This window comes from Colletes latitarsis, chromosome 10, assembly GCF_051014445.1.
Source record: "Colletes latitarsis isolate SP2378_abdomen chromosome 10, iyColLati1, whole genome shotgun sequence".
NCBI classification, from domain to species: domain Eukaryota; kingdom Metazoa; phylum Arthropoda; class Insecta; order Hymenoptera; family Colletidae; genus Colletes; species Colletes latitarsis.
Window position 1 is genome coordinate 9,833,385 of NC_135143.1, and position 13,771 is coordinate 9,847,155.

General features: G+C 30.5%; 2 protein-coding genes across 2 annotated transcripts; both read left to right on the forward strand.

The window, feature by feature from the left end:
• The first annotated feature begins 1,001 nt into the window (after nucleotides 1-1,001).
• Rab2 (RAS oncogene family member Rab2) lies at nucleotides 1,002-3,684 on the forward strand. The gene is made up of 4 exons (XM_076774805.1): nucleotides 1,002-1,166; nucleotides 2,064-2,203; nucleotides 2,332-2,688; nucleotides 2,776-3,684. The coding sequence occupies exons 1-4, from the start codon at nucleotides 1,121-1,123 to the stop codon at nucleotides 2,875-2,877; spliced, it is 645 nt and encodes a 214-aa protein (XP_076630920.1). The 5' UTR covers nucleotides 1,002-1,120; the 3' UTR covers nucleotides 2,878-3,684.
• A 1,759-nt stretch (nucleotides 3,685-5,443) lies between these two features.
• On the forward strand, nucleotides 5,444-11,419 carry Hip1 (Huntingtin interacting protein 1). Its single transcript, XM_076774979.1, has 19 exons — nucleotides 5,444-5,577; nucleotides 5,719-5,921; nucleotides 6,111-6,174; nucleotides 6,432-6,789; nucleotides 6,869-6,930; nucleotides 7,528-7,802; nucleotides 8,162-8,358; nucleotides 8,470-8,608; nucleotides 8,685-8,772; nucleotides 8,852-8,940; nucleotides 9,022-9,225; nucleotides 9,302-9,482; nucleotides 9,566-9,853; nucleotides 9,932-10,173; nucleotides 10,246-10,398; nucleotides 10,471-10,571; nucleotides 10,635-10,864; nucleotides 10,970-11,133; nucleotides 11,209-11,419. Exons 2-18 carry the CDS (start codon nucleotides 5,877-5,879, stop codon nucleotides 11,128-11,130), a joined length of 2,877 nt encoding a protein of 958 aa, XP_076631094.1. The 5' UTR covers nucleotides 5,444-5,577; nucleotides 5,719-5,876; the 3' UTR covers nucleotides 11,131-11,133; nucleotides 11,209-11,419.
• Nucleotides 11,420-13,771: the final 2,352 nt, after the last annotated feature.

The following is a 13,771-nucleotide window of genomic DNA, read 5'->3' on the forward strand; positions in this document are numbered from 1 at the left end:
GCCACCAGGGTCGTCTCTGCTCACGCATTGGAGAATCAATTTTCTATACAAAGATTTCATTGGCTAACTGCATCGTTAACCGATAATATCATCCAAATTATGTTCTTTGTTTGAACATTTTCTTCCTTTTTAATGAACATTACGTATTAACATTTATTATAAAAAACAATATAATTCACGCACACATGCAATCATATAAATATGAAGATTTGATTTTATACTGTTCTTTAAATAGTCTTTTTTTATACATTTATCAATGTATTCTTCTTTCTGGGAACTATTTCAATTTATCGTTACGCTTTATTGATTTTTCGATTACTAAATAAACCTTTATTAAAAAAAGAACTATTTGCAAAACTTAGTAATATTTATTAGTAATATAGCTACAGTATGATCTATAAGATGATGAAGTGAATTTAAGTAAAACCACATGATTGCAACAGGGCTGTGTAGCAGAATTGTGGAAAATTATTTAATAATCGTTAAAAAATAATTGCGTGAAACTGAAATTCGTGATACTATATATTATAACATTTTTACTCGGCTCACCCGCTTATTGGGATCTAAAATACTTTGACATCTGTAATATTAACTATCTGAGAACATTGCTTTAGTTAGAACATTATGTTGACATAGCAGACCAATAAGTTTTGGTCATGTCAAGCTTTGTTTACATTCAACTTCATTAGCTGAAGTTCATCTTCCATGGTACATATCATAGATCTACCCTAACACGTGCTTTTACAGTACGATTTTAATATAGAAATAAAAACGTATGATAATGTAGAAAAGTTCTTTAAGAAAAATGAAATTATAAGAATTAAATTTCATAGTGTCATAAAACTTTATTTTTACTGGTATATTTATTTTAAGACAGAAACTACCATGGTTTGGAGTACAGCCAACACTCACGAGATGCATCGATGACTGAAGCGACGGCAGCGCGATATCGGAAACCTGAACTGATTACGAATAATACGAAAAATTCCGAGGACTGCCGAAGCGATTTAGTGACGTCATGCTGAAGCAGAAGAGATAAGACAGTCAAAAAAGTGAAGTTCTGTTTTCTAATATATTCGCAGTTCGTATAAATATCTTTGTTAGCCACGTAATTTTTAAAATGTCGTACGCGTACCTTTTCAAATACATCATCATTGGGGATACAGGTATTTACGCAATGCTTTTTAAGAAACGAACGTTGTGAAAGTGGTACCTACATTTTCCACTACGTCGACCGTGACAGAACCCATTGTTTTCGTTTCTGTAGACGATAATATTCTTGATTCATAAACCTTAAAGTAATTCTAGAATTTATGATACGTAAATTTTATGATGATATTTACTGTTAAAAATTGTGTATTTTTTTATGAATAATTTGAATTATGCACGATTTCTTTATATGGTAATTTTTATCAACTTGAATAATTGTGCTGGTTGTATTGGTTTATTTACCTGAGTCACAGATTTTATATTGAGTTTTTTGCAGAATGAATATTATATCGCTAAGATTTGAATCGTTTGAAATTGAAATTATAAACTTTCTAAATGTAATTATTTATCACACATTATTATGATATTGTTTACTGTGATTGTTTAGCATGTTACTATAAATCACCTTTGAAATTTTTTTTATTGTCAAATAGTATTTGAATAGATAAATAGACACGTATTAAATATACATTGATATCAAATATTTGTTTTCAAAGATGTTTTTAAAATTGGTTTTATTTTTCCATTGTATTTTAATTGTATTAACATATTGACTGTCTATTGATCCACATATGGATCAAGATAATTTTTAACTCCAGTTTGAGTTCATTAAATACAGAACAAATGTTACACGCATCAGAAATTGAAAGATTTTTCAAAATTAAAAGATATTGCAATGTCACAAAGGTAATGACATATAGTACTTGAAAAAAATAGTATAATATTTATTATTATGAAAGTCTGTGGATGTTTGAGTCATATTAATGATCTCAAGTACAAACAATCAATATGTTAAAATTATAACAATTTTTATTAACTAATAGATATTAAGATATTATTCATTGTTTAAATAGGGGTTGGGAAATCTTGTCTTCTTCTTCAATTTACGGATAAGAGATTTCAACCAGTTCATGATTTAACAATAGGTGTTGAGTTTGGTGCCCGTATGATTACAATTCATGGAAAACAAATCAAGCTCCAAATTTGGGATACTGTAATTATTAATTTGTTGAATCTATGTATTCTATAAAATTTTAGTTTGCTTATTATAACTCTTAAATTATTATGCAATAGGTTAGTTTGAACAAATACAAAATCAATAATATTATTTTGATCTTGTAGGCAGGTCAAGAGGCATTCCGTTCTATTACGCGTTCATATTATCGTGGAGCAGCTGGAGCTTTATTAGTGTATGATATTACACGACGAGATACATTTAATCACCTGACAACTTGGTTAGAAGATGCACGACAGCATTCGAATTCTAATATGGTGATCATGTTAATTGGTAATAAAAGTGATCTGGAAAAAAGACGAGAAGTGAAGAGAGAAGAGGGTGAAGCTTTTGCGAGGGAACATGGACTTGTTTTTATGGAAACTAGTGCAAAGACAGCGATTAATGTAGAAGAAGCATATATTAATACAGCAAACGTAATTTATGAAAAAATTCAGGAAGGTGTATTTGACATAAATAATGAGGTAAAATGAGAGTCATAATAATTGAGACACAATGGTAATAACATACTATCTTATTTTTAATAACGTCGAAATTATAATTTTATTTAGGCAAACGGCATAAAAATCGGACCACAGCATTCGCCAACAAGTCCTGGTGGTTTAGTAGGCACTGATGGACAAGGAAATACGCAAGGTGGTGGGTGTTGCTAGGGACTGGGGGTTGCCTGTCCACCGCTTCATCCTTCTCCAGTTTAAATTAATCTTTTTACTCCTGGTCTTCATTTTATTCTCAACCAATTACTTTACATGTTTTTTTGCGCGTGTCGCATTATAAGGTAACAAGTGATTATTGGTGTATGTATTATTTAAAACCCGTATACACGTACTGAATAGGAATATAAGGTAAAGTGTTACAGTTTAAATCATAAAACTTAATAAAATTTTAATTTACAGATTTTTGCTGACATTAGTTCATTATTTTAAAATATTATTTGTTATATGCTTTGTATATTTGATTCTAAATGAAATTAATTTATTTTGTTATAGCAACATATTGATATTTACTTCTTTATATTGCATTCGTACAATAATTGTGATTTTTTAATATATAAAGATAATCCTTAAATTTAAATGCTTAAATGTGCTATTAGAAAAAAATAAATATTATTTCGTTAACACAGTACTACATTTCATTCTTCTTTATTTAGACAAAATAATTTTAAGTTCTATTATGTGTGTCAATAATAAGAGAAAAAGTTGATTACATATTGGACTTTGATAAAGCGGGAGAGGATAGGCACTTCTATTCAATGTTTTGTATTTGTTCACATTGTATATTGTATGTATTGTGCACTGATCATTGAAATTTGATTTTATTTAATAATGGATCATAGTTGGTAATATATAAATCAAAGTGATTTATCAAAGATATGATTTACACTTGACTACCTAAGGCGACACCATGTATATGTATGTATCAATGTATGAAATGACGAATATATAAAACATATAAATCAATTTTATTATGAGGCCTATCTAACCAAAAAATCTTATTATTTAATTACTTAATTATAATTGATGTTTTTTTATTACAATATATTATAGAAGTAAAATATTTTAATTACAACACGTGAATCTCTGACATTTTTATACTTTTTTTTCATTCAAGTAAACGTTTTTAGTCAATTTAATAAATATTCACTAAAGGTAAAATTTATAACTGCAATCATAAACACTAATACCTATTGAGAAAACTTAGCGATGTTAATATTATCTGTATTCAGTTTATTGATATCCAAAGATAGCGATAATGTATATTTATACTTTTATTTTACAAGTAACTTTAAAACTTGATGAATATAAAAAGAAAGATTTTGCTTATATATAAGAAAGATACTATATATTATGTATTGTGCGCATTTTATTATCTTGAACGTGAAATATAAAATATAAATGTATTTGATATAAAATGGTTTGTTATCAACTCTAACTAATATGATTTATTAATATGTAAACAATATAGGTCAGATGTGTATAATTTAATGTTAAACGGACGTAAAACTCAAACACATTTTAATGGATTGTCTTACAGTAAGTACAAAAACAAGAAGTAAACAAGTAAACTGAAATGCGCATTGACTTTCACGCCCGTCAAATATACTAATTGTACTTGCATAATGTTATGATTAAAATATGTATGTTGCTTCAAGGAATACGATCAATTCTTATTTATGAACTATTATTATTAAACGCTATGAATGCGCAGTTCACCGTCTTTCTGTACATACATTTGACATATTTTCATTAATACATGTGCATGACATTTACTTTTTTCAATTCCGAAACTTTGATTTATACATTCTGAATTAGTATTTTCGATTTCAAAGTTATAATCATGATAGGGAGTGTATTTACATACGTATGGTCGTATTTGAGATTATAAGAATTAAATTACTATAAAAACATTCGCCTTAATTATAAAAGATCTGGCGAACCTGTTTAGTGTCTCTATTAACATATTAATACATGGTAATTAAACCAGCTTCAATCCTTTCTTAACTAGTATCCATAACTAAAATTATAACTAGATAAGAAGTGTAAAATAGATCATAAGTATATTTAAAATATAATCATAATTTAATATAATTTGAATTTTTTCTTAAATTACAAATAATATTTATTATTATGCTACTGAAACACGTTCGACAAAATAAATTTCAATTATCTATTTTCTTTCAACTCGTATAATTAAGAAAGAAAAGAGCTAGAATAACGTATAAGCGGGGTAAATATACAGTTACTAGATTTAATATACGGACACTGTGGTATTTGCGTAATTATTCGAAATTTCTGGAATGTAATAGTTTAAACTACATATTTTAGTTTACAAATATGTAAAATTAATTACTTTATTTTGCATTATTTTATACATAATGAATTATAAACGAAATTAAACCCAATAGAGTATAGAGCAATAATTACGCAAGTACCACGGTGTTTGAATATCAAACCGAGTAATAAGCAGATACTTTAAAAAAAGATAAAGAATATAAAATAGAAAATTCGAATATATGGAAGCAATTCAAAAATAATATATGATTCATGAAGTTTTCTATGCTAAAAACGATACTGACATTCAATATAAATTCCTTCAGCTTTCTTCTTTTGTGTCATTTAAATTTCGAAGTACGCAGTTGTTTAGTCGTTGCTAAGTAACTACGCCACAAACTACACACGATGGCAAGTGACAAGAAGACTACATTAGCGCCATTAACGAGTTGTCTTAAAACTAAGGTGTGACCCAACTTTTATATGGGAGTGCTCTACTTTTCAATTCTTTTATTGATCTGTTTTTCTGAAAACTGCGATTTGTGTGTATCAATTTGACAATACATATGTACTATTTTTAAAGTACGTTGTTTACGAATACAAGATAACGTGTTAATACTTTAAACGATAAGCATTGTGGAATAGGTTGTTTAACGAAATACTACGTCCATTGATATTTTTGCACTACGTAAATGGTTTTATCAGTTGTCTATGACTTCACAGACGATGCGGAACAACGTTATGATATCGGTTGTGCTCATTTAATGCATCTTGAAACGAATGACAAATTGACGGATGATAATTTATCATACGGACTGATCATTAGGATTATATATTCATACGTGCTTTAATTTCTACTGCTGTTACTCTACACCCTTATCATGACGAGTGTCGTTCCACTCACTGATAAACGACTTCATCAGTTGGTAAGTGAATAAAACAATGAAAAAAAGAATACTCGAAGAAAGATATTTCTTCTTTTACTGTAATTGACAAATGTTTTCCGTGAAACTATGGAAAATATTCTAGTGTTTATTATTTATTACAGTGTAGTATTAACAAAAATTATAGTATGCATGTATAACCAGTGAATTAAAAGTATTTTTAATTTGTAGAGGATCAGTATCGGGAAAGCTGTAAACCCTACAGAGACTCCTGTAAAAGAGAAACATATGCGGAGTATCCTTTTCAATGGTGCTCAAAATGAGAAATTGTGAAATTCATATGAAAGCTTCTTTTGTATTAACTAAATCATTCATTGTAATGTATTGTGCAGTTGAGCTACTTACTGCATGGAATTCATTATCTTCGTTAAAATTATAATTGGCTGATGAATAATTATACGTGCACGCAATTATAGTTTTTACTACATTATTAATTGTAGCTTATAAATTATTCTCTTGTAAATACGCTGTATACACCTTATAGAAATATAGGTGCGATTATAGGTACATATCAAGAAAAAAGTGGAATAATCTTTTGGATGTGCATGTTAAGACAACCATTGCAAGAGAATCAGATCGTTGCATGGAAATTCTGTCACGTTTTACACAAAGTACTGCGAGAGGGTCATCCAAAAGTAATTCCAGACTCTCAACGGTATCGTGGAAGGCTAGAGGATATTGGCAAATTATGGCAACATCTTCGAGAGGGTTATGGTCAGTCGATTCAGTTGTACATAAGATTGTTGATCACCAAACTGGATTTCCACAAGCGAAATCCACGGATACCTGGAAACCTTCAAGTGACAGCAGAAGAATTAGAAGCTATTGGAGAAAATGACATCAATGTTTAGTGAGTTTTTGATTCTATACAATTGTACAATGTGTCATCCATATATTGGAAAAATGTATTATCTTTTCTTTCATTCTAGTTTCCAAATGTCAGTTGAAATGTTTGATTATATGGATGATATTTTGAATTTACAACGTGCAGGTAGGTATGGAATAAATTCTAGAGTATCATCATATTCTGTAACATTCAATTTTTCGTCTTTGGTTCGATTGGCCATAAATAATTAACTATTGCATATGTTCATCCAATAAATGCTATTACGAACGTCTTCAATGCATTTCATTAGGCATTACCTTGAGTAAATTTAGTCTATGAGCATCGTTTAATAAAATTTGCAAAACGATGGCAACGTTGATTTTAAATTATGCTGTTTAGACATGATTAATCTACTGGAATCCCGATTATCTAGGCCTGCATGTGGAATACATGAATGGAGGTGTCATTGACTATGAACTTTTCAAGGAGCTTTTAATACATTTTATATCTTTGATTGATTGTAATGATATATAAATTATATAGATAGATTACTGGATAGATTATAGTATCTTGTGATATACGAGTAATCGGTACAATTGATATGATAGTTCGGGATACATTTATTCAATTTTTTCGTATGTCGTTGATGTCAACTATACTGGTTTTACCACTTCTTGATCAATTTACTTTAAAGTTCCAATGCGTTATTAATATTATGTGTTTTGATGTATACATGTATTACTGTTATGTTAATGATTTCAGTTACTGCATCATTAAAGAATACACCGTCGAATTCTATGACCGTCAGTGGACAATGTCGACTGGCTCCTCTAATTCCGTGCGTTCTAGATGCATCACAGTTATACGATTATTGTGTGAAAATTCTGTTCAAACTTCATAACACACTACCAGCGGACACTTTAGCCGGCCATCGTGACCGATTTTCGAAACAATTCTATGAACTGAAGAAGTTTTACAATACCGTAAAACAAAGACAGTATTTTAAGCATCTTATAACTACGCCTGCGTTACCTGAGGTAAGATTTTTGGAATTAAATTTATTTTTAAACAGAATTTAGTGATTTTTTAAAACAATGATAATCTTTATAATGTTCATCCTGATGCTATAGTATCTGGTAAGATTAGCATATGTAGGATGTCAAGGAATGAGTGATATAATCAAGAAGGTGATTCTACGTGTGAAAGTAAATCGAAAACATCGAATAAAATTTGTTTGTATGTTTATTCGATTTGACATTTTCAAAATAGATTTTTTCGTTAACAAAGACTCGCGCTGAAAAATTGTATTGTAGACATTTTCGTGTTTCTAATATAAAATACTCGTATATGCTATTAAATTTCTTTATTGATTTACCATGTATAATGTTTATTGAAGAATCCACCAAACTTTTTGATACAATCCGAGTTACGAACGTACGTCACGCCGAGGGTGGTATTGCCACCAGAAGAATCTTTAGATACTGATACGGTTGTGGATAGTCTCATTGATACTTCTGATACGAGTTCATTACCAGGCGATCAATTAGATTCTACGCGAAACGGTTCAATCTCTCCTGATGCATTAGCGGAAAGGTAAACTTAAATAAAGTGCGAATAGAAAATGGTATACTAATTACAAAAATGATCGCTTATTACTTTTACACGATAGAAGATTATTAATTGATCCGAACATATGTATTTTAGAGAAAGTCTCATCGATCATTTACAGCAAGAAAATAGTCGCCAGAGACAAGAATTGCATCGTCTACTGATTGATCATCAACGAATCACGGAAGGGCTTCAGAGCCGTGTCACGCAACTTGAATCGGGTTTGCTTATTAAGGTAAAAACGTTTAATTAATCATTAACATTATGGTTTACAAAAACAGACTGTGTAACAGATTCTTTTTATTTTTTAGTGCAATGAAATTGAACAAGAAAAACAGGTAAATCAGGACTCTCTTAAACAAAAAGCAGACATGATGGTGAAAGTTCATGAAAGCGAAGGTTGGTGCATGCTATATGTATACATTTGTATTACAATTGTATTGTAATCTAATATAACTTTTTTCTTATGTTTTTCTAGAAAAGTATAAAGTTTTGGAAGAGAAATTTCAGAAATTAAAAGATGTATATGCAAAATTAAGAGAAGAACATATCAGTTTAATTAGAAAGGTAGGCATATTCTAATTTTCATACTTTTCAATATCATAAGAAAATATTAATGCTCGTTATGTGTATCCTCGTATGTAATAGAAAGCAGAAGTGGACAAGCAAATTGGGTTATTAAAAATATCACAAGAAAAATCGGAACGTCGAACCGTTGAAGTGGAACGCCGACTTGACGAGTTAATACAAAGTCAAGATATAACTGAACAGGAAGCTCGAAAAGCTATTGAAGGACAACAGGATTTGGACAATATAAAAGAACAACTAAATACCACGAAAGCTGAAAATTTGGTTAATACCTTTCTTTTACTAGATTTACGGTTATATTTTATTTTTATTTCGTTCCGGTAAAAGTGTAATATTTTAGGCGTTGATTGCCAAAAATGATTTTATAACTTCTAAAAAAACGGCTTTAGAAGGCGATCTACATGATTTATTAGCTCAGAAAGAAGAATTAGATTTAAAGATCGAAAAATTGGAAGTTGAAGCTGAACGGTGCCGTAATGAAATGAATATGCATGCCGATACTATGTTGTATGAATTATTGTGTAAGTATTTTAATTTATTCGATAATAAAATGGTGAATGGTTTATGTTCATATCTCTCATATAAAGCTGTATTTTTATTTCAGTAAATTGCATCTCTGAAGCAGAAGATATTATCCAATATTCATTAAATGCTATTGATAATCCAGCGATGTCAGACCTAACTTGTACTCCTCAATATCTGGAACGATTGGAGGAATCTACCATAAAATCGTTAGATGCTTTAGATGCAGTGTATACAGGTTATGTATGTGACACATCGAAAGGAAAGGTACTCATTAAAAGTGCAATACACGTTGCATATGTTCTGGGTCTTTATTTAATACATGCAAAATCTACATCAAACACATCTATTGACATTGCATTGGGCGATAGTAAGTTACGAAAGTCTAAAAAGTTACAAAAAAATTAAGAAAGTCATATATATTATTTTTAATTCTATTGTGTTCTAGAATTGACCGACGAATGTAAACAGTTAGGATTAATGTCTTTAACAATGTTTAACTACATAAAAGAAAAGTTACCGACGACTGTGAGTCAAATTAATGATGTGAAGCAACAATTTAAAAAAATATGTGAACTTGCTAGTACGTTGTCTAATGTTCAAGGTAATGTTGAAGTTGTTGGAAGTTTGGTAGAGGCAGAATTGTTAAGTATGGATAAAGCAATAGAAGAAGCTGCTAATCGAATACAGGTAATTGCATATTACATTTTACTGTAATATACAAATTGTTTTTATACATGTCATTACATATTTTATGATCAGGACATGTTGGACAAATCTCGCGCTGGTGATTCCGGGTTAAAATTAGAAGTGAACGGAAAAATTTTAGATTCATGTACAGAATTAATGAAATGTATAAGACAATTAGTTAAAAAATCACGATTGTTGCAAGCAGAAATTGTAGAACAAGGAAAGGTATGTTGCTTATTTTTATTGTTAATATTTGATTTATAAATATTAAATATGGAAACACATTTTGAACTGTAGGGCACAGCCTCTGCAACCGAATTTTACAAACGTAACCATCAATGGTCTGAAGGACTCATATCAGCAGCTAAGGCGGTTGCATTGGGTGCTAATCTTTTATTGTAAGTGTAGACGATTTATTTTGGTTTTTTTTATTAAACTATAAAATTTGTTTATGTGTATAGAGAAGCTGCTGATAAAGTCGTAGCCGGAAACGGCAAATTTGAACAACTAGTGGTCGCGTCACAAGGAATTGCAGCGTCTACGGCGCAACTGGTAGTTGCAAGCAGAGTAAAAGCAAATAGAAATAGCAATAACTTGGCTGCACTTTCCGAGGCATCGAGAGATGTGACACAAGCAACTGGAAGTGTCGTTGCAATTGCTAAAAACTGTAGCCATCTTGTTGAAGAAAATGGTAATTGTATTTATTACTCGTTATACACCATTTGGATAAAAATGGTAAAATAAGCATAAAAATTCTTAAGTATTACAAAGAGTGAATATTTTTAATGATTTACAGATGATTTAGACATTTCTGGATTGAGCTTACATCAAGCTAAACGATTGGAAATGGAGGCACAAGTTCGTGTATTGGAATTAGAACAAGCTTTGGAGACTGAAAGATTACGTTTAGCTGCTTTACGCCGCTATCATTATCAACTTGAAGGTGAAAAAGAATGATCAGTACGTATTATTGAAGAATATTAAATAATACACTTTTTGGTTTTTAAATAATTCAATTTAAATTCTTGTTTATAGATTTTGATTAATGTTATACGAGATTCGCATTAACATCACAATGTTTCATTGACATCAAGCAGTATTGAACAAAATGTTTACCAATGGAAAGTAAACAGATTCCATTATAAAATAATATATTACGAAAACAGATTTATTTAGGTTGCCCAAAATGAATTATTGTAATATTTGCATGTTTAATGTGTAATAAATACATTTTATTCATTTTCAATGGTAATTCAATGGCTACACAAAAAGAGAACAGTTACTGTTATTATTTCTATCTCTTGGTAACAAAATATTTATCATGACCCGGTGTATAATTAAACAAATTTGAGCGGCTCGTCTGAGTTCGATTGTAAGAAGAGAAGTGGTACTGTACATGTATTACACGTAACCTATATTTTTAGTGTACACCTTTCTTATACGTTTTAAACTTCATCTTTTCTATTACGAACCTGGTGAACACTATTCGATTGTTTCGAAACTCACGATGTCAGAGTGCTCGATCCATAGTCGAGTGTTGTTCGAATGTTTTCGTATTCGGTGTTTATTAATTTCAACAAGTGATACAGTGACGTTTCCAACTATAATTTTGTTGCTAATCTGAGAAACTCTTCCGATGCTCTTCTTATATGTATAGGGTGTTTCTTCTATCTTGCACATCTTAATATTTCCGTTATTTTTACTAGCACGAAAAAGTATGTCAGAACAAATTTGGGTAATTCCATATTTAGAAAAGGGGAGGTTTCACCGATTTCAATGATTTTTTAATATGTTCTAGAAATCAACATTTTGAACAACTTTTTCCTATACATATAACCACTGCTCGGCCTTAGTTCCCGAGATTTTTCTTCAAAAAGATTGCTCCCACTACATGAATACTGTCTACATATACATATGTACACGTTTGTAACTTTGTATGCGTCAACTCACGATCGCTGATTTTTAAATTAAAATAAGAAAATCTAACCTGAACCTAAACCATTATATTAGTTACTAGGTAGAATAGTTAGGTTTAAGTAAGGTTTGGGTTAGATTTTTATACAGTCGGCGATAATTCAAATCAAATATTCAAGCACAGACCAGGTATACGAGTAGACCTATCACCTAATGTATTTTTTCGGCCCGATTCTCTGAGGCTCTAGAGCCCCATTACCATTTCCGTGTCACACACAACGTTATCAACAGATTTAGAAATGAACACAAGAGGAAGTGAGACAGAAAATGAAATTTCAGAAATTTTATTATTTTTTAACGAAATGAAAGTTATTAACGTTTAAAGTTCCGACCGTACCGAATTTTTTTCTCGAAAATGCGCAAGATTTCGTGGGTATGTCTATTCACCAAAAATGATTGTAATTGACCCTCGCAACCGAAAATAATTTTTCTAGAACGATTTGAAATTTTTTTTTTTTCGTCGAAAAACTTCACACCTCGAATTTTTTTTTAGAAAGTAGGTAGGATTTCGGGGGTATGTCTATTCACCAAAAATGATTGCCATTGACCCCCGGAACCGAAAATAATTTTTTTAGAAATAATTAAAAATTTTTTTTTTCGTCGAAAAATTTAAGCACCTACCCCTGTCGATTTTTCTTAAAAATTCATTTTTCATTTTTAGTAATTTTGTTTGACGCCCTACAGAAAAGTTGTCTAATACTTTTTTGTAGGTACCCATGAGCTCTACTTCAGAAAAAAGTTTCATTGAAATATATTCACAATTGTAGGAGTTATGGCTGTTTGAAAATTGGATCATTTTTGTGGGGTTTTTCTCATTTTGCGGGGTCAAGGATCAACTTTCCGGATATTTTTGCGATTTGTACATATTCTCCATCAAAATATGCGTAGTTTGCTTTTTTAAACATTAAAATCGTCCAATTCGTTCAGGAGTTATGACGTTTTAAAGATCTGTATGAAATTTCGGGCAAATATTTCTGGCCAGAAATTAGATTTTCGTTGAAGAATTTTTTTCTCGAAAATGGTTAGGATTTCGAGGGCATGTCTATTGACCAAAAACGATTGTAATGGACTCTCGTAACTAAAAATAATTTTTTTAGAACGATTTGAAATTTTTTAATTTTGTCGAAAAATTTCACACCTACACGAATTTTTTTCTCAAAAGAGGTTAGGATTTCGGGGGTATGTCTCTTGACCAAAAATGATTGTAATTGATTCCTGCAACCAAAAATAAGTTTTGGACCTTTCTCGTTTGTGAAAAATTTCTGCACTTGGTCTGCCGTCTGATAATTAATATTCAATTATTCTTTGCAATCCCCCTATAGTCAATTCGCATATATTTACGCACACACTACAGCTGTTTACCTATTAATACTAATTCAGTGAATAGTTTCTCATCTAACCGCCATCCATGAGAAGAGGCCGCTAAAATCACCTCCGAATTTTCAGGTCGGTATGGCAGTCAGATTCGGCCGCGAAAGTTCATAAGGTGAAAAGTCTACTCATATACCTCGTCTGTGCTATCACCTTATGGACTTTTGGACTGAAAAAATACATTGAATGAAAGATCTACTCGCATACCTCGTCTGTGAAAATACTCTAGAATCTTTGATGAATCAATGAGTAT